General features: G+C 41.4%; 1 protein-coding gene across 4 annotated transcripts in view; it reads right to left on the minus strand.

The window, feature by feature from the left end:
* The window catches only part of ryr2b (ryanodine receptor 2b (cardiac)), a 65314-nt gene that overhangs the window by 41401 nt on the left and 4167 nt on the right, over nucleotides 1-19746 (minus strand). For 2 of the 4 annotated variants that reach the window (XM_085799773.1, XM_085799774.1), the window contains exons 1-33: nucleotides 16516-16624; nucleotides 16273-16397; nucleotides 15346-15526; nucleotides 15125-15260; nucleotides 14739-14834; nucleotides 14173-14291; nucleotides 13682-13815; nucleotides 11230-11471; nucleotides 10396-10588; nucleotides 10000-10219; nucleotides 9756-9860; nucleotides 9502-9605; nucleotides 9260-9343; nucleotides 8921-9080; nucleotides 8551-8698; nucleotides 7710-7918; nucleotides 6795-6969; nucleotides 6421-6629; nucleotides 6085-6274; nucleotides 5642-5774; nucleotides 5295-5406; nucleotides 4833-4993; nucleotides 4525-4684; nucleotides 4265-4351; nucleotides 3816-4042; nucleotides 3338-3551; nucleotides 2585-3232; nucleotides 2275-2475; nucleotides 2046-2157; nucleotides 1773-1913; nucleotides 1131-1407; nucleotides 859-973; nucleotides 499-631 (exon numbers count right to left, since the gene is read on the minus strand). In XM_085799773.1, the coding sequence (XP_085655899.1) occupies nucleotides 499-631; nucleotides 859-973; nucleotides 1131-1407; nucleotides 1773-1913; nucleotides 2046-2157; nucleotides 2275-2475; nucleotides 2585-3232; nucleotides 3338-3551; nucleotides 3816-4042; nucleotides 4265-4351; nucleotides 4525-4684; nucleotides 4833-4993; nucleotides 5295-5406; nucleotides 5642-5774; nucleotides 6085-6274; nucleotides 6421-6629; nucleotides 6795-6969; nucleotides 7710-7918; nucleotides 8551-8698; nucleotides 8921-9080; nucleotides 9260-9343; nucleotides 9502-9605; nucleotides 9756-9860; nucleotides 10000-10219; nucleotides 10396-10588; nucleotides 11230-11471; nucleotides 13682-13815; nucleotides 14173-14291; nucleotides 14739-14834; nucleotides 15125-15260; nucleotides 15346-15471 (5371 nt within the window). In that variant the 5' untranslated portion in view covers nucleotides 15472-15526; nucleotides 16273-16397; nucleotides 16516-16624. Of the gene's footprint in view, nucleotides 1-498; nucleotides 632-858; nucleotides 974-1130; nucleotides 1408-1772; nucleotides 1914-2045; nucleotides 2158-2274; nucleotides 2476-2584; nucleotides 3233-3337; nucleotides 3552-3815; nucleotides 4043-4264; nucleotides 4352-4524; nucleotides 4685-4832; nucleotides 4994-5294; nucleotides 5407-5641; nucleotides 5775-6084; nucleotides 6275-6420; nucleotides 6630-6794; nucleotides 6970-7709; nucleotides 7919-8550; nucleotides 8699-8920; nucleotides 9081-9259; nucleotides 9344-9501; nucleotides 9606-9755; nucleotides 9861-9999; nucleotides 10220-10395; nucleotides 10589-11229; nucleotides 11472-13681; nucleotides 13816-14172; nucleotides 14292-14738; nucleotides 14835-15124; nucleotides 15261-15345; nucleotides 15530-16272; nucleotides 16398-16515; nucleotides 16681-16767; nucleotides 16925-17340; nucleotides 17416-17505; nucleotides 17603-17964; nucleotides 18089-18975; nucleotides 19089-19262; nucleotides 19342-19478; nucleotides 19554-19746 lie in introns of those variants that run through there. The other 2 variants (XM_085799776.1, XM_085799775.1) reach the window with 2 other exon arrangements.

Here is a 19746-nt window from a genome sequence, read left to right on the forward strand (position 1 = left end):
CAATCAGATAACCAACTCACGAACTACATCGGTCAGGATGATAATCTGAAGATCTGAACACCTTCCCAAGGTTATTACAACCCAAAGATTTAACTGTCTGCAAAGAGCACCACAAAGAACTTTTTTTTTCTCAGTTGTTTTATGTACAAGATCATGTCCTAACAAAGGGCAGAGGGGTGAGAAACAATAACATTTATATCCATTTAATTCAGCACATGTTTACTTGGCAGTCTGCCTTTGTGAAACTTTCATAAGTTAGACATTACAAATTTAATGTCATTCTTAGAACAGCTCCCCAAACTAACATGGCAACTAAAAACTGTGAGAACTGAGTAACACCTACCTTTAAAAGACAGACAGTTATAGGCTCAACAAATCAAGTTTTTAGTGTAATGAAAGGTTTTTTTTTCCTGCAATACATAACAGTAGATACTACAGGACTTTCTGATACTTTGCCCATCACTTATAGATACGGACGAGTGTGAAAATGTGAATTACCAAGTCCAACGCTGCTGTTTTCCAGCAGGTAGCTCAGATGGTCGAACAGCGCTCCCTGATTGTGTCGGCTGATCCGGCAAAAATAACACAGGAATCGGCAGCAGCTGGCAACCATCTTTGGAAAGGTAATCTCCTAATAAAAGAGAATTCATGTTCTGTATTATAATGTGCTGCATGGAGCGTTGCCCAATTAATGATGTGCATAAACCAGAAACCATTACATTAGCTTTGGTTGGTTTTTACCTTCAGAATATTAATCAGTTCCAGTGAAAAGACTTAAACAACAGTTAATGAGCTGCTTCTTTCATTACATGCATTTTTCCATACAGTATATGACTATGAATTCTGTTTATCTCTCACCTTTGATTCTCCTTCTCCTAGGACATTGACCATCACCTCCATCACAGTCTCATGCATCCCCAGTATCCTCATGAGGTTGGGGTGTTGGTAGAAAACTTTATTATTCATGATGTCTCTGTACATGAAAATATAGGAACAAATGAGAAAAACTCCACCGCAGAGGATAATGATAATGATGGATATGTATTAGAAATTAATCAATACCAAATCATCACAGACCAAGAGGTGTGAAAAGAAGCCAACTCCAATTTGCATGGCTAATCTCTGCTCACCCTAGTCTTCTGATCATCAGCATCTCTTCCTCTTTCCCCATGCGGACGCTGAGGAGAGACCGGATTTGACCCAGGGACGACAGTAGAGTCATGGTGTCCTCCACTGATGCCTGGCTGATCGTGTAGGCCTTGCAGAGCGGTTCTGCCATTTGGCCCCCGAGGCCCTGATACTGGCGGTGCAGCAGAGAGAAGACGGCTCTGACCAGCTCACAGTCCTCCATCTCGCTCTCCTGGGCCCAGCGCACCATTGTCTCGGAGATGAGCTTTTTGAGGGATTCTGAGTAAGTACCAGCAGATGAAAAACCGATTAAGTGTGGAGTGAAATCCTACTACCCCTGTGTTTTGAAAAAAAAAGCACAAGAGTCAGTGTGCTGCATGAAAAAAAACTATTATTTCTTTTTCAGGCCTGTTTCCATAATCTGAATTCCACAAAATAACTCATAACTCAATACCTTAAATAAATCAATAATTGATATCCTCATTCACATATCCACTCATCCAAATCATATCTCTCAGTCGAGCTATGTTTCTATGTACTATTGTTCCAGCACCAAATAAAGTGATGCATGGATGATTGCATGTACAGGTAAATTAATAGGGAATGTTCAAAGTGATGGGCTTTGAAAACATAGATATACTAACTGGAGCTCTGCAGTTTACACTCCTCTGCCTCTGCCGGTGTCTTCGTCAGCCCTGAGACTCTGGCCACTAGACTGAGAAGTCGATCTTTTACAGACATCTCAGCATCCTCTTCATCCTCTGAGTCACTGTCCAATTCAATGCCTGCACAATAATAAAAAAAGATGAGACCACATCAGTGGCAATCCTGGTGAGTGCCTCCCCAGACCTTCTTCAGAGGTTTCTGGCTCAATGAAGATTAATAATGAATCACTCAAATATAAACAGTGTTCCAACCGCAGTGAGTGTTGAGGAGGTGATGAAAGTCTTGCAGGAGCTGTTGGATTTCCTCCGGACATGGACAGTTCTCCTGCGGCTCAGTGTCTCTGAAGCTCAGCAGCATGTTGATCTAAAGACACACAAACGACACCGATACTGTAACAAACTATAGCACAAACCACAGTTTAGTATTTTCTACACCTCAGTGCTCCCCCAACATTTTTAATTTGGTTTCGGTGCATTCCACCTGCTCCTGTGGAGGTGATCGGAACTCCTTGGTCTTTCGGGCCGTCAGGGCGGCGGACATGTTGAACGCCTGCATGACCTGGTTGTAGCGAAAGCGCTGGTTCTCTTGCAGCTGACCGACAAAGTTGTCAGCAAAGGCAACCGCAGCTTCGACCCTGTGGCGCACCTGGCTGTCACACAGGTAGGACAGCAGATGGCAGAGCTGGATAAAGACATGTAATAATCAGTCTTTTATGGTTCATCTGAAAAGTGCTTATATGGAAATAACAACAAAACATCTGCCGACGATCTGAATCTGCTCATCTGTTCACCTGAAGTTTGACAGCCTCTGGAATCTTCATTTTAAGAAGCCCTTGTTTAGGAGAGTCTTGTTCCCTTTTGGCTCCCCCTCTCCACTCCTTTTCATCATCATCATCATCATCATCACCACTCATGTCTTCTTCTTCTTCTTCTTCCTCAGGAGTTTCAGTACCTGTTGTGAAGACTCCTGGCTCTATCAGTGCCAGGACTTTGCCCAGATCCTCGTCCCCAAACACCCCCATTACCAGCAGGTTGTAAAACAATCTAATTGGGGGAACCAGTAAAAGCTCAATGCTGCCTCCTACAGGGTCCCTCACGCCCTGACCCACAGCCCATGCCCCTGCAGTCAGCATCTCCACCGTGAGCTTCTTTAATATGTGCAGAGGGATTTCTGGGCTGTCTGTGCAGGCGATTTCCACTGCTCCATCTGCTTCCATCCCAGCACTCCTGACAAAACAAGGAGATGAGAAGTGCATCTGTGGTTTCAGGGATGTGCCACGACGAGTGCTGGGGATGCCTTCTGAAGGTCGATCACTCGCCCCATTAACGTCATTAGCCGGCCTGGGATAAAGAGTGATTTCTCTGGTCTGGTCTGTCATGGGCACGACGTATTCATGGTTCATCATTAGACAGGCTGTGCTGTGGCTACTGAGGTGAACCTAAAGAACCACAGAGAGAAGGTTAATTCATCAATTTGTCTGAGTTTCCTTATGCAGTTGCCAATAAGTGCAAGACGAAAGACACAAATCCCAGCAAGCAACCACCTGAATAAGTAGCTGGTAAAATGCGGAGCGGAGAGGGCCGGGGAGGTGGGGATTCTGAATGGCATGCAAGATCTGAGACTGGTCCACGTGACTGCAGAGAGCGTGGCAAACTCTGGTGTTTCCAAGGGTGCATAAAGCGCAGTAGAGGAGGAGGGTGTGGCAGTGAAACGTCAAGAGGTCATCAAGTTCAGACAGCTCCAAAATGTCCACGCACCTACATGGACAACAAGAAGTATGTTATCAAAAGAAAAAAATGAAGAACAGTAAATAGATACATACATACCTAGAAATAAGTTCACAATAACAACTACAGCCTGTTTAATTTTGATAGTGTTAGACATAAAATAAGTACAAGAACTGCTCAGCTGAAATGAAAGGACATGTTGGATGAAAGCAACATTATAAATAACCGGTGCATCCTTCCCTGTGCACTCGTGTTTGCAAGCCCACTATAATATTTTAATTCCTGCTCTTTAACCTGTTTTCATCTGGTATCTGAAGGCTCATGACTTGCTGGGGCTCAGAACATTGGACTCTCCAACCATGCCGCTCGTCAGGCCGATCCACCGACACGTGTAATGAATGGGCCGGCACTTTGGTCCACGAAACTGGGCTGAGATGCTGGACCCGAAACCTTGGAGGACATTGAGGAGTGGTATTTCTTCTTTCCCTGCGGAGCAAGCCCGCTGACAGTGGCATCACATTCTAGATTGAGAGAAAAACAAATCCAAGAAGTAATGGAGTACAGATGTTTACCAACTTTGCCAGACTGCAACCTAATTAATTACAGAATCAATTTACTGTACCCATGACATTTTGCCCAGATTTCCTTAATATGCTGCTTCTTTATCCATCATGTTGACAAGGACAAAAATATAAAACTCTTAAAACGTCTTTGACAGGATTAATAATTAAAACTTCCTTTACCTTAGCACGGCCCAGTTCAAACTGAAACATGTTGCTGGTGGTAGGCTTGACAAAAACAGCAGGAAACAGCTTTGTACTGGCTTCCACCTGATCAGTGAGGAAACAATTAGTACCTCAGGTGTGATAATGCAACACAGTATGTTAAATAGTATGTTATTATCCCAAGTGTGGTACACAACCTAACTTTGATGTAAATGTATTACATTAATAAGAAAACTGAATAGATCTGAACCTTTTAGATAGTTTCCTGTGTGACTTACTTGGTAGAAAGTGGCCATCTCCACTCCACTGGAGGTAAAGGTGAGGAGCCCGGTGGCTGTGTCAATCAAACAGCCAATCTCCAACCCTGCACTTCTTCGACTCTGAGACAGACCTGTTGCTTCCCCGGCACACACCATGTAACAGTTGCACCGCTTCGCACTTCAACCAAACACAACAAAAGGATAAGGAAATGTTCAGTTATTAGTTTGTCTCTAATTAAAGGTAATACAAAATTGAGGTTATTCAGTGATATAGTGCGGTGTAAGTCACACATACTAATTATATAACTTTCCCGGTACATACTGACCTTTCTTGGACTTTGCCACTTTCGTCCCCGAGGGTGACAGTCACGGTGTGGACATCGTCAGGGTCAAATGTCATGTCATAGTGATGAAAGTCAGAAGTCACCCAGCCAACCCACACATTAAATGGCTCCTGGCCTGGAAGAACCCTCACTGAATAGTAATACTGAAAAAGATAGGTGTCACAGCATCACTTGCAGCTGGTCTTTGCCATTTGCATTATACATTTTTATTAAGGCTGATTCTGTGATAACTGTGCTGCTACCAACAAAGTGTTTGTGTTTGTGCATACGCCCTGCAGCACAATTTGTTTCATTGTACTGTATTCTGAGGCAGCAGGGAGCCCAACACATCAGTGTTTAGTATTTCTGTCTTTTTTCTCTTGGCATTTAAAGCAAAAACTTTTTATTAGGGCATATAGGATGTTATGTGGTTATGATTGGATGAAATGAGAATATCACTCTTACTCTAGAGCTCTGGATGAGGTGATCATGGTTATCTTTGTCAACAACAACATCTTCCAGAAGCCGTGCAGATGAGTTGCTGCTGACTAGACCTGGTTTCCTCTTCAGCATGAACCTGACAGAACAGAAATACACATTAATGGGAGCCTGTAACTTTTTATTTCTTTTCACAATCTTAATTTCATCTTTTTTTATGTTTAATTTCATTTGGAGGAACTTTTTTTCCACACCCATACAAAAACAAAATACATACTGTAGATAATATGTCTCAGTAACCAGTACATTATTCTTTTAAGAAAAGCAGCATTACTAAACAAAAGATTTGTGCTTTTATGTGTACTGCAACCTACCGTTGTTTCAGTCTTGATGTTTTGTCCTGGCTGTGATCCTTATGGTTTAGCTCATCTCTTGAGCCAGCAAAGCTGTGGGCTGACTTCATCAGCACTTCAAAGTCAGAGTCCACCTCCTCCTGTTCTTTCCTTCCTAAAAAGGACAACGGGAATTAATTACAGTGAGGCACTGGGGAGCTTAGGCGGAACAACTCATCAAGGTCATTATGGGTGAATATCAGTAATGTGGATAACTGCAAACAATGGCTATCAAGATCTCACACACTAATTATTACACTGAATGTTCATAATGTAATAGGTCATAAATGTACATGGGCTTCATCAGCGATAATGTCATTTGTTGAGTGTTATGACAAGTCCTTTCTGAAGGCTTGTCACGTTCTCTGTGGTAAATCTAAGTGTGCTACTGTATATAATACAATATACATATGCCATAATATCACCTGAACCTGGAGAGAGTGTGTTGGGAGCCACTGGAAGCACGCCCCCTGCAGGACAACTGAGAACAGCAGCACATTCAACAGACATGCTGAGCCGGTAAAATCCCATCTCGCTGCTTCCGCCGTGGTGTGCAAACAACTGAGAGACCCTCAGGCTGGTAAAGGAATCCGTTGAGCTACTGGTTTTAGTGACCTTGAATAAGATTTACACAAGATTTTCAGCATCAGTGTTGTCAGTTCACCAGTAATATAATCAGCTCCAGGCCCCAGAAAGGCAAATACTTATTAGGATGTGCATACTACCCAAATCAATAGATAAGGGGAAGTATATGAACTAACCTGTAGATTGTGATCATTGGCTTGTATGGAAGTAAACTGAGGCTGTTTCCAACTCATCCACAGGGCTGGATCTCTGGCCATGCTGACAGCAAATGGCTCATAACCTTCCTGCAGGCCACACACAGTAAAGTACTGTAGGGAGCCCACTTGGCGCCCCAGGTTCAGCCTCCCAACCTGGTTCACCCCAACACTGACCACAGGCAACAGGCCTGGCAAATATGAGGAGAGACAAGATAGAAAAAATGTCAATCTCATGAATGTATTGAATATATTTCTTGCTATATAACTTTTCATTTATTATCAATCAGTTAAATAAAGAGACATTATTAAGCCTGTGCAATGCATTATATAAAAAGTCAAAAACTTTTCCAGACCGTCTCTGGCATCAAAGTCCTTGGCAGCCAGCTCTGATCCTCTGTCATTAAACAGCACCTCTCCGTTGAGCGTGACCACCATGGTGCGTTCAGCCATGTCCACCAAGCAGCCCACCACATCACCTCTCTGCCACGGACGTCCCAGGGGTTCGCTGCCCTGATGGTACCACTGAGCCTGAAAGCAGCAGGAAGACAATTTAGACAGAAAAAGAGACGAGCGTACGAGTCTCACACAGGAAGAGGAATAGAAGAAAAAGACCCCTCGCTGTTCCTGGTGAGATAAAATAAGGTGCTAACAATCATTTCTATGGTATGTTCTTCATTTTAGATAATAGCAAACAGTGATTCTTTTAGCTCTTGTTCAAAACAATGTGCAAGTAGCGCAGCAAAAACTGGCACAGTTTTATTAACCCCTCGTTAATCAGGGTTACGCATCTTAATTAGAGTAATTGTGACCAGCTGTGTTATTAATCAAGCACCAAGTTCTATTCAGATGATAGGCTACGGCCGAAGTCAACTATTCTGCTGGAATTTTATTTCTTTGTTTCAAGCTCATCTCATTAGACTTTTATTTTGGAGACAAGCATCAGGACCCATTCGTGTCTCTTTCTGCTTTCCAAAATATCCTCTGGCATCACTACTAATGACACAGCCAGAACAGTCCAGTAAACAAACAAATTTTGATTTTTTTTATCAGAGCCGGTGATTCTGTAGACTGAAAGAGCAAGAAATGAAGAAATGTCCAAGAATCATGGGAATATAAAGCGACAACATCACTTCAGTTTTATTTTACCAAAAAGAAAATAATCCATATTTGAAGGGTAAACAAACTCTTGCAGTGATTTAGGCACATATTGCTGTTTAACGACATTGGAAAGTGGCCATGTTCAGAACTGTAAACTTTTAATATCTCACCTCATATCCATCAAAGACATAAGCCTGGTCATCTGAGCCGAGCTCTTTATCGAGGGTACAGCTTGGTCGAGCCCAGCCCACTCTCATATTCCCCGCTGTCAGTATTTCAAATTCAAAATACCACTTCCCCGAGGTCACAGCATACGATTTATCTGGTCTGAACACTCTGCATTTCTCAGCAGAGAAGAAATGTGTGTCTGATAATGCAGCTGTAAAACCAAGACAGAGAAAATATGCTCATGTGCCAAAATAATGACTGATTTGCATTTAAGTCCTGTCAAACAGAGTGTAACTTTGCTATACAATGTTGACAAATGTTACAGGATTGTCTATATTTTTGCTAAATGTTACACCCAATACTTTAGTTGCTAGTTTAGTTGACTAATAATATGCAAATATAATAATAACAAAGACAGATGAGTCCTCACGTTGTTGACTAACTTAACATTATTCTCTCATGCTGGCTACTATAAATCAGTGGTTCACAAACAGACAGGCCCCGCTGAGCGGGCGCATAGCAGGGGAGCAGAGGATGACCAGGGGAAAATATGGAGTGACACCAAGTTGAATAAATGTGATTTATGGGGGAAAACAAACAAACAAACAAGAGCTTGCTGATGCTAGTGGACTTTTATTCCACGAAAATTCATCATGTATTCTTTTTCTTTTTTGCCAATTATTGTGAATGATTGATAAATATTGCAGGATGGAGGAGGCTTTATTTTCCCTTCAACATCTGAAGGAGGCCATGCCAGATAAAGTTTGAGAACCACTGCAATAAGTAAAGTTAAGTTAACCGAGTTGTTACTGATAAGACTGATGAGGAGGCTTAGAGACATACTCCGTTCCTGGATCAGGGGCTCCAGGCTGTAACCATAGGCCAGCAGAGTGCAGACGGTGTCTCTGACTCTCTCCCTGCCCACTCTCCTACTCCTGTCATCAAGAAGGCTGCAAGGCACCAGGTACGGGCTCCGCTTGGCTTTCACATCCTAATAATACAGATGCAAGAGCAACAATGGGTGGCTGCTGTATATTTGTCAAAGATCAGTGTGCATGCTTGTGCTAATTACTACGTGCATTTCTGTGGTGACCATGTACAGAGAATACTTTTTCACAAAGTACATTCTTGATTTTATTACTTGAAGCCTAATTTTAAGCAAGGTGACAAGTCAAAGTCTTATTAATGCAGTAATACAGAATGGCATATAAACCTGTTGGGCTCCATAAGTCCATCCATGCTTAATTTTCTCTTTGGCCCATGCATTGTGATCATTCTCTGCCAGCAAGTTCACAACTTCCTCGTGGGCTGGGCTCAGAAAAACCTGGCTCAAATCTACTGGGGCGGGTCTATAGCCACTGGGCTGCTCATACCTGAAAAGTAAGTAACATTTATTTATAAAGCACCTCTCACAGAGAAAACTCACAAAGTACTTTACAGGATTCAAATACAACAATGAATACATACATAGGAGAATAGAAAAACAATTGTCTGCATTTGTGCTTTTGCACACAGAGTTACATTAGGCATGAAAAATTAAATATTTACATACTTGTTGGCTAGTCTCATGTATTTGATTCTCTCCGCAGCACGGTCATCAGTCCAACCAATATGAAAACCAAAAGCGAGCAGAGTTCTTCAGTGCAAAAATAAATAGAAACAGTCACTAATCACATGATCAAGCTCTTAAACTGACACTGGTTTCTTATCAGTTTTAAGTGAAAATCAAATTAATCAATATAATCAAGTAGGCTAAATTATTATCCATTGTATGATACAGGTAATAAACCTCACCTGAGCGTGTCCTGAGCCATCTGAAGGTTCTGGTTCCTCTCCTGCTCTGGCAGTTTGGAAAACTCCACCAGACAGGGATCGTGCTTCTTACTCTCATCTCTCACCTGTTCACAAAATTAATGTCACTTTCAAATTAAAAGCATTACTGAATTAAGAGGGATAGTTTAACATTTTGGCAAATTCGCCTATTGCCATAATCCCTATAGTCATTATCAAATAAAGCGGGTAGTTGTGACGTGCATCTCTTTACTAACAGGTCCATGTGTCCATCCAACATCAATCTTGTCCATTGCCCAGAGTTCATGAATATTCTCAGCCATTTTTTCTCGAATGTCCTCAAGTTGTATTGGTAACACCACCTATGAATTAATTGATATGTATCAGCACAAAGACTCAGGTTAAATATAAATACAACCTTTTAAATTTTCAATCTCTAAACAGAAAATAAAATAGTCTTTGTGAAATAAAACTAGGCTTGGACGACTGCTGAATTTTTACCTTGCTGATGTCTACTGGTGTGGGAGTGAAGGTAACTGGAGTGACAGGTGCTATGGGGCCGATGAGTTCTTGTTTCCCTTCTCCATGATCCAAGATGTATTTATGACATGGCTCCACTTTCAGCTCAACTCCTGGGAGTAGCGCCTCAGAGCACGGAGCAAAAGCTGGCGGCGGTAAGAAGCGAAACTCTCCATGTCTTCCCCCAAATAGAAAACGTACCCTAGTGTAAAGAAATCCCATTTACTACACGTGCCGAGGTCCTTATAGAGACATATACATAAACTTTGACAGGAAACAACAAACAACACTGAATGCAACACTTTTTGGTTTAAATAAATCTGAAAGAAACCCAAAATACAGCCAACAGTCAAGCGCAAATGCATCTCCACTTCTTACCTGACGCCGGCAGAGAAGCTGACCGCAGGATAAAGAAGTCCATCGGCAGTGAAGTTCTCCAACATGCCCTGCACAGGTAGACCATTGACCCGGAAAGAGATGCACGGCGCGCTGAGGTCAAGGCAGCAGCTGACAACATCGTCATTTTTCAGCAGGTGAGGGAAGGGGGAGTTCACTCTGCGGCCCACACAGCCTAAGATTCAGAAGGTGCACAGCCTCTAAAGTCATCCATATGTATTTACACTAGTAACATGATGACATTATTAAATCCTATCAGATCACTTCTAAATTACCAATATGAAATTACTCTGCTTTGAATTCAGGGTTGTTTTGCCACATTGGACGAAACTAAAAAGGTGATTAGCGCTCTCTGAATAATTGTGTACTCCTGACCAGTGGCAGTTACAGCTATCATTTCGGTGTCAGTGTTTCTATAATGGAATCCATTTTACCAAATGTTCCTGTTGTTTCTTTTAGTCAGACATTGTAAATTAAATATTCTTTATAAACCTTTTGTGGCTTTTATAGGTAAGATGGATTCTAAATAATAATTTGTATCTTATACACATCTCTACATGCTGATGTAAGTAAAAGAAAAAGTAGCCTTGCACATTTTTTCAGCTTGTCTAAATGTTTTATGTATAAATTCTATTTGTGAAAAGATTAAGAGGACCATTCATGTATCATGTATCATTTTCTGTTGATGTCCCAGTCTTTATTGTAAATGAAGAATCAGTGAGTTCTCAATACGATTCATATTTGAGTGGGTGAGTTATCCACTAGTGACTCCACTCTACACTGAACCCTGTAGTTCTTGTTTGATCTCATTCTCACCTGACCAGAGGTGAAGTCCATCAAAGCCATATGAGCAGATGTCATCTCCCAGCCCGTTGCCCCCCCAGCCCTCTCCTCCTGTCGGTCTGGGATGGTAGCCCTCGGTGCAACCCCAGCCAACACGCAGGTGGGTGGGCTCAGATGTGAGGAAGGGGTCGACGTGATCCACAACAAGCTCAAAGTACCACCTCCGATGCTGGGCTGAATCTTCCCCCATTGCCAGGAAGATGTTTGGTCTCATGCTGTGGTGGTGAGGTGTACACGGGAGACGGGAAAAAAGACAGAAACTAAGTTGATTATGTTATTTTAGGCTTGATTATATAATATTGATCTTACAGACAAGACAACGCAGGTGAAACATGGTCCAAAATTGAATTGTATAGCAATGCTATTACTATTACGAGGACCACACAAAAAACAACAACTAAAAAGAGCAGGAAATCCTGATACATTCAAATAACTTCAGATGGGAGACAGACAGCTGGAGTAACTTCAAAAAAACTGACTTTTTTTGTTGTACCACAGACTATCACTGAACTGAATATCTAACTCATGTATACACCTTCAATGTCTCTGGTGGATGCTTGTTTGATTTCTACCAGGCTGCCCTGTGCAGCACCACAGATCTCCCTCATGCAGGTCATCCGATACTGCATGTAGCCCACATAGAACATTTCATGGACACAGCACACCGTGTCAGAAATATCTAAATGAATGAACAAACACAGAACCAGACTCTTGTAGCTGCTCCCTTTGACCTTCCAATATCAGCGCTGAAACTAAATTGCCAAAGATAATTTGGAATCAGAGCATGAGAAACAGTCACATGGAAAGGTATGTGGACAGGTGAATTGCCAATATGTTGCTAAGACGGTCTGAATCTGACCAACACAGAGAATACATTTCAGTTCATGCAGTCATATTAACCTTGTCCTTGACAGAGCTCTCATGGCAGTGAACATGAGGACTGAGGGAGACATTAAGAAGATGGGAAAAGGACACGGGAGGGAAAGCATGATCGAGTTAAGATGATGTAAGAGATTATAGTGGATAAGAAGAAGAAGATTAAGAAACTAGAATTAGACCCTTACAATTGCACACATCTGAGTCAACCAGTCAATTTGCAGTTAATTAGCATGTGAATTCTTGAGTTACAGCCAAAAATGTGTTTTGTGTGGTAACAGTGGCTCTGGCCTCCAACCTTCGATCATGAATATCTTGATCAGTTCATGTCTGAGTCTAAGTGAACATTTATACCAAATCTGAAGACATTCCCCCAAGGCATTCCTGAGATATTTTGTTCCGTACAAGAGCGGAGCAGACGGATAAATGGATAACCTGAAAACATAATGCCTTCGGCCACAGCTGTCGACAGCATAGAGGCGTACAAATAATGGGAAAGACAGCATCTGGATAACCTGGCAATTTATGGTTGATAAGGGGGAGAAGATGGAAAAAAGAAAGAAAACTGATGAAACTAACGAAATGAGAATGAAAACAGATGTACTAATGAGACATTTAGTTGAACAATAAGTAAAAGTGATAGAATGAGAAATGGCTTGAGGAGGGATAGAGAGCCGAGGAATGGACTGTGCAGGTGTGAAGGATATGAAACAAAATTAGGCCTGAGGAACAAAATGGGCTGCTGATGGAGAACGGCATGATAAAAGAAGCCAGCTGCAGTGGAAAAACAGGAAAACTGAGTCAAAAAAAAAAAAAAACAAGCTCAAAAGGAAAAAGAAAATGCCTACAAGAGTGGCACAGAGGTCCAAAATATTGAGAGACAGAAGAAGATGAAATATGATGAAACTGATTAAAAAATGTCTTAAGATTAGAAAGATTGAGTCTTACCACCTCAGGCAGAGGGCAACTTTTCCCAAGTCTCATTGGCAGCAGCTAAGATGCAGACATCTGTGCTCTGACATCAACATTATTGGTCTGATCTTTTCAGACAAAAGGAATTACTGCAGCGAATTAAGCGACAGCACTGGGGGAGACAAGTGACTCTTAAATTAACTCAGGTCCAGCAGAGGAAAAAAATATGAGTATTGTGCTCTGCAGAAAGATGAAGTATATTCTTGCATCAAGGCTTTGCATATCAGAGCAGATGGAAAACTTAGATGGTTCCAAGGCCTGAAGCAGCGAGATCTCTACTGTTGACAAACAGCACTGAACAAATGCAAAAGCAAGCAAGAGAAGGGCTAGAGGGAGAGAGTCCTCAAGATGTACTCCATGCACAATTTTTAAAAAGTGCTCCTCAGTTATAACACATTTGTTTTTCTAACATTCATAGAATCAGTAACTTTTGTATGTATGACTTTTGTGTGTAGTCAATGATATGTGCAGTGACAAATCTAAAAGGAAATTTAGAAAAAAACACTGGAAAAGGAATAAGAATGCATCAGCAGCAAAACACGGTGGTCCCATCGAGAGAAAACACTCTAAATTGTACCTGGTGACCTGATTAACCAGTCGTGTTTGGAGCAGCAAGTCTCTGTCTGGCAGCAGGTTGTCACAGATGTGGTTCTGATTGGACCGCACTGCCACGCTGTTGCACACACACAGGGAGCACAGCACCTCCAGCACCTGGAACACAGCCTGTCAGCACTTTACCCAGCAATAGTTTGACAAACACTTGGAAATGATCCCACATTAGGGAACAGATCAACAGCTGCTGTCACTGTGTGGCTGCAATTCTTGTTTCTGTGTCGTTGCACTGAACAATGAACAATGAACATCGAGTTAATTTCCAAATGGTAAATTCTGCAAGGACATTCATACTAAGATAATGACACATGTTATTTTCTCCATAAAAGCTAACATACTGGTACTATAGTAAAATATAGTACAAAAAATTACCACAAGGACAACATCAGTTTTGGTTCCAGTACTGATACAGTCATTTTTTTTTTTCATATCAACAAAAAAGCCTGTTCACTCTACCTTATGGTTGCATCCATGCTTGTCTAGAAAAGAGATGATAGACTGAATGTGTCCTTGTTTGATGGCATTGAGGGCCTCGGGACTTTCCACTAGGATACAGTGAAGAACCTCTAAGACTCCTACAGAAGACAGCATGCAACTGTGCATTATAATATGGAGGATACCCTGTACGATAAATAGTAATAAATAGTAATGTGACAGTTTGTATAAATTAAATTCAACCTTTATTTCCACACTGTACAGCCTACCGATTACACAATACATAAGTTTAGCGATGGGGCCATGCAATAAAAAAGCATTTCACTGCACGTTGTACCCTGTATGATTGTGTACGTGACAAATAAAATTTGAATTTGAATAATATTATGTATTCCTCTATGCAAAATATATCATGAAATTCTACCGTCGGAAATTTGCTTCGACACACTTTAGTTACAAACATAATAAGTAATGTGCACCTGGGATATTGCATAATGACCAATGTTGGACAACCCAAAAAGCTACACCATAAATATGTTTTTTTAGTATTACTCCCTTAAAAATAATTTTAAAAAAATTCAACCAACCAGAGGAGGCCTCCAGGTGGTCGAGTCTGCTGATCAGCCAGTCCAGAGAACCTGAGAAATGTGCACAGTTTACACGGTTTCCCCGGATCAGAGCAGCTGAAGAGGTAAAGAGAAGAAAACATTTGGAGGAGGACTCAGGATTAACAATACTAATAAGCAACAGAATTCAAATCACATTTTTGGAAAAATAAGAATCATTTAAGATACAGTAGGTGTTTTAAGGAAAATGCATCTGAATGGGTTCTCAATAACTCAGCTGACACCAAAGAGGACAAATGTGTATCTGTCTGGTGTCTGTGTCAGTAGATTATCACAGCTGTGAGGTGAGTATTGAAAATGAAAGCAGTATATTGAGCCATCTATACTGGAGGTGTGATAGTTCTCACCTAGCAGCTCATAGAAACGGTTGAGAGTGGTCTCCCATTCTTCTACCATCTCACTCTGTGCAGCTTCGGCAAAACAAGAAGCACTACGGCATTGGTGTAGACGGTCAATGCAATCCAAGACCAAATCTATCACACCCTGAGAAGAAAAGTGGGTATGCTTATGAAATGGTGACAAACATATCAGTTGGAACTAATTTATTCATTTGCACATATAGATGTACCTCTTCTTGAAACATGTTCTGTCGATTCTTAAGCGCTGTCATGCTGTTCTGTTTAGCTTCATGGCTTAGCTCCTCCGGTGGAGACTGGAAATACTTAATCAGATCCTGCAGACTGCATGTCACCATCTCTGTTGGCAGGTTGACAGAGAGTAGGTTTCCTTGCTGACTAAGACCATCAAGTCTCCTGCAAAAAATGTTAAACGAATACAGCAATAAATCAGAGAGATGAACACAAAGTAGACACAAACTATCAGTCCTCCAAATCTTCTCATAGTAAAAACAAGCATAAATTTGAAACTGACTCCTATGCCCAGTCATTGCAATTTTTTTTCAAACTCCTCATCTGAATCAAGGACAGAGTGTTGCCTGTTGTGCAGACTGTAAATCCCTTTGTGGCATACGTAAATAAAATCAAATATGCATCTGTTTTGTTACCGGGGGGAAACAGAAAGTTGAGAGTATCACAGCCACAAGTGGTTCCATATCTCAGAGTTTTCGCTTAGCACTGAAGTAGGAGATTTAATAATGCAACGACAAACTTTTTAAAAGCATGATAGCATTCCCGTGGTATTTTGAAATCTCCTTTGGGCATTGCTATGGGACTGTTTACGACCACAAGAAATGTAGAAACTTCTTGTTTCCAGGTATTCTAAGGCTGACTAAATAATTTCTTGTTGCCTATCAGCCGATAACGCACTATATTGCACAATATCTCTTCAATAAGCCAGTACCGGCTTGGCTGATTTATCAGTCTAGCTCTAACAAGGGCATGCACAAAGCTCGTGCCTTAAACTCACTCTGAGACACATTAAGCCTCAAGAGAACACCACAGCTGAAAACAACAACCTCCATCAGTGTAACCGATGTGTCCATGGAGGTGATACTAGTATACCCGTGAACAGCTTTGGGTCTAGATATGTCATCCACTACCTGATAAACCCAGTGAGGAAGTGAACAGCACTCCTGATGAGTCTGGCAGTGTGAGATTCTTCCCTCTGAGATCGGGACAGTGTCAGCCCATCGTCCATATGACCCTCGCTATGCAAAATGGCCTGAGAACACAATGTTTGTTATTATTCCTTATTGATTCTTTCACTGGATTAAAAAAGAGTCAATATGGTTCATCAATTATCAATAATTCATCATTATTTTGTGTCTACAGAGATTTACCTTTCGCTGAGTTGCTCCCATGCGAGAAGCCTTGGCATCAGTGGCTTGGTAGGTGAGCCACAGCCCAGAGTCTACATGCTGGACATAACAAATGGAATCTCCGTACTTGATCTCTGGTATCCCCATGCCATCGACAATAGTCTTTGTACCAGTGTCAAGCTTCTCCTATAGGCATAAAGTTATTACATGTATCATATACAGATGTGTAGCACAGTTGTCCCACTTATACCAAAAGTCCATGCGACTCCTGACCTTCGAGGATCGAAAACAGAAAGAGGTTGAGCTGATGTCAGCCTTGTCTTGATCGACCAGATGTAGGCCTTTCTCCTCCGTCAGGCCCAGATACCTCCCAGTGGTCACATGGCACAGTCTGAACGGCTGCCCCCAGCATGTATGCCTGCCGCTCCAACTGAGAAACATCAAGAACACTGTGAGCTTTTTGCTGTTGTTGTTGTTGTTGTTGTACTCATCTGGAAGAAACGGAACAATTTATAACATTTTTGCTTTTCCCTTTTTATTGTTGAAATGGCAGGGGAGTAAGAGAAACACAGTCCTAATTCTGTTCTGGGGCAACAATATCAAATACAGTATGGCTGTGTCGGCGCCGTTCAGCCTTTATGAGCAAAAGAAAGAGAAAAAGAAATCCTGTAAGCTGCCGATTACCTCTATGGTCTAATCAATATTCGACTACTGTGTGTATGCGGGAAATTATTGTCTTTTTTCTGCAAACGTTCCTGAAAATGACACTGTAAAATATCATAAAAATGCGATGTTCATTTCATATCATCAAGAAGCTTTTATATTATGAGGCCTAATGTTACTTACACAACATGCAGAATCTCCAGCCTCCAGAGAGAACGGGCGTGACTGGAGACTGATCCAATCTCATAATGCAATATCCTACGGTGACAAAACAGACATGAGCAAGGAACAAGAGGACATTTTGTATAGCTGACAACAGAAGTGATTAGTCTTTTTCGGCTGACTGACCTTTGCAGCTCCTCTCCCTGCTGTGTAGAGGGAATTGTCAGACATGCATCACTGTGGCTGTGGAGCAGCCGCAACGTGTCACCCCCCTTCAGGTATCCTGGAATTAGCACAACAAACACCAGATCGCTACTGAAAGAGACATTTTTACTGCATCTTTGAAACGGGCAATTTATTGGCTATAACTAGTATCCAAACAAGGCTATAATTACTTTAACGATGTTGATTATTCTAAGCATAATGATAGCACAGAAGGTATTCCTCATTTCAGGTGGATATTTGCAACTTAATTTTGACTTACTGTCAACATCAGCTTTCAAAACAAGTTGGAATGGAATCTCTCTTTGACCAATCACATTTCTTGGACACAACAATCAGGTGGGTTCTATCATTTCAGAGATTGATGGTTTGTTATTCAATATGTTTAGAAAACAAAAGAAAAGAAAAAAAGAAGAAACTTGCCTCGAGCAACTCCACCTCCAGAGCAGATGGGAGCGACACTCCAGAGAGTCTGCTGGAAGGCTGCATTCACAATCAGACTGTCACTCAAGCTCCTGTTGTCAAATACAGTGCCGAAGGACAAGTGCTGGAAAGGAACAAAATGGACTCATCAGCATAAAATGGGTGAAGTTCTCCTAAAATAGGTGTTATCATTAAAAAAATATATCTTCAATAACTCATCAGAGGCAAAGAGAACACCATTTGCTTAACTGGAAGGAAATAAATGATGCATAAATGACAGTTTTTGATTCTGCAAAGCTCTAAAGAAAGATGGAGATGAAAGGCAGTAAACAAACACACATTCAATTTATCATCCACAATAAGCAGTCTTTTGTGATTCATTGTATTAAAATGTGCTTTGTCTACCAAAATTAGTAGGTATGAGTTTGGTTTTTTTTACACGCAGGTAAACCCACTAAGAGCCACTGCCAGTTGAGTTTTCCTATCGGTTCTGACTGAGGACACACACACAATTGTAAGGATGCATTTACAGAGCACACACACAGAAGCAAAAGTGAGAGAGTGGGCTTCTAGCCATCGTGCCAACTAGCAAATGGGGTCCGTCAGGTTTCATCCCTGGTTTGGTGCTCCTGCAAAGTGTTGTTTTCAAAACTCATTTTGGGGCTGCAGCTCACTTATCTCAAAGCACAATGTAGCTGCTGTGTTTCTGGGTTAGCAGCACCGCGCTAGGCAGGTGACAGGTGTGTTAACAGTGTCTGTGTGTTCTGAAAGAAGCAGGAAAAGGAGCAAAAATTTGCATATTCGCCTGGGTGTTCTGCTCGCATCAATGACAATTGGAGCCAGATAAATATCCAATAAATACCCACATCAACTGTCATTTGACCTGGGTGTGAATGCTGATTCCACCCTTTTTCTATTGCCAACAAAATGCTGATGCTACAGGGTCTTCACAGATTTTGTGACCAATGGGAGAGCTGCTTAAGTAAAAAAAAAAATCACTTATAGACTCACCAGGTACCTCTCTGATGACACATTGACCAGTATGAGGTCATCTCTAACGCGCACCTTCTCACCCTCTGACCTCTGTCTAGATGCTGGGTGGACGGTCCACCAACATGCCTCCCCTGTTCCACACACACAAATAAAATATATATACACACAATGGAAAGTTTTTACAGTTTCTCAAGGCAGACACAGTGCCATCACACAAAAACCGATCATAATTATATAAAGACGATATGGTGTGATTTAAAAATGCATATATTTCATCTGTCTGAAAAGGTCCAGCATAAAAATACCTGCTTTATCCTCTTGCAGACCAACTTCAAAAGCCAGCTTGTCAGTCGAGGACTGAGACGAAGACAAGCAGCTTAGATACTGGGAGTAAAACAACAGGTATATTTCAGTGAATATATGAACAAATATTTGGACATACCGTAGTTAATAAAAATCTTTTAAAAAAAATAAGCCTGAAACCTTCTGATTTATATCTGCATTATATCAAGATGACTCACCATGCCACTGTATGAGTGTAGGAACAACACCGCCTGGCCATAAAGAAGCGTGCGATGGCTTCCTCCAGCTCCAACCTGTAATACACAATCACGTAGCACTCTATGACTCACGGTATGATAAAAGAGAGTGCGAAAAGTATATAAACTTAAAAAGATCATCATAAAATGCATCCCTGTTCCCTTGTATAAACACCAGCTGTTCCAGCTTTTGATGGTCTATTTGTCTGTGTTAAAAGATTGTGCAAACCAAGCAAAAAAGAACTGTGAA

The sequence above is a fragment of the Trachurus japonicus genome, chromosome 15 (assembly GCF_045865225.1).
Source record: "Trachurus japonicus isolate A0001 chromosome 15, Traja_1.0".
Lineage (NCBI taxonomy): Eukaryota > Metazoa > Chordata > Actinopteri > Carangiformes > Carangidae > Trachurus > Trachurus japonicus.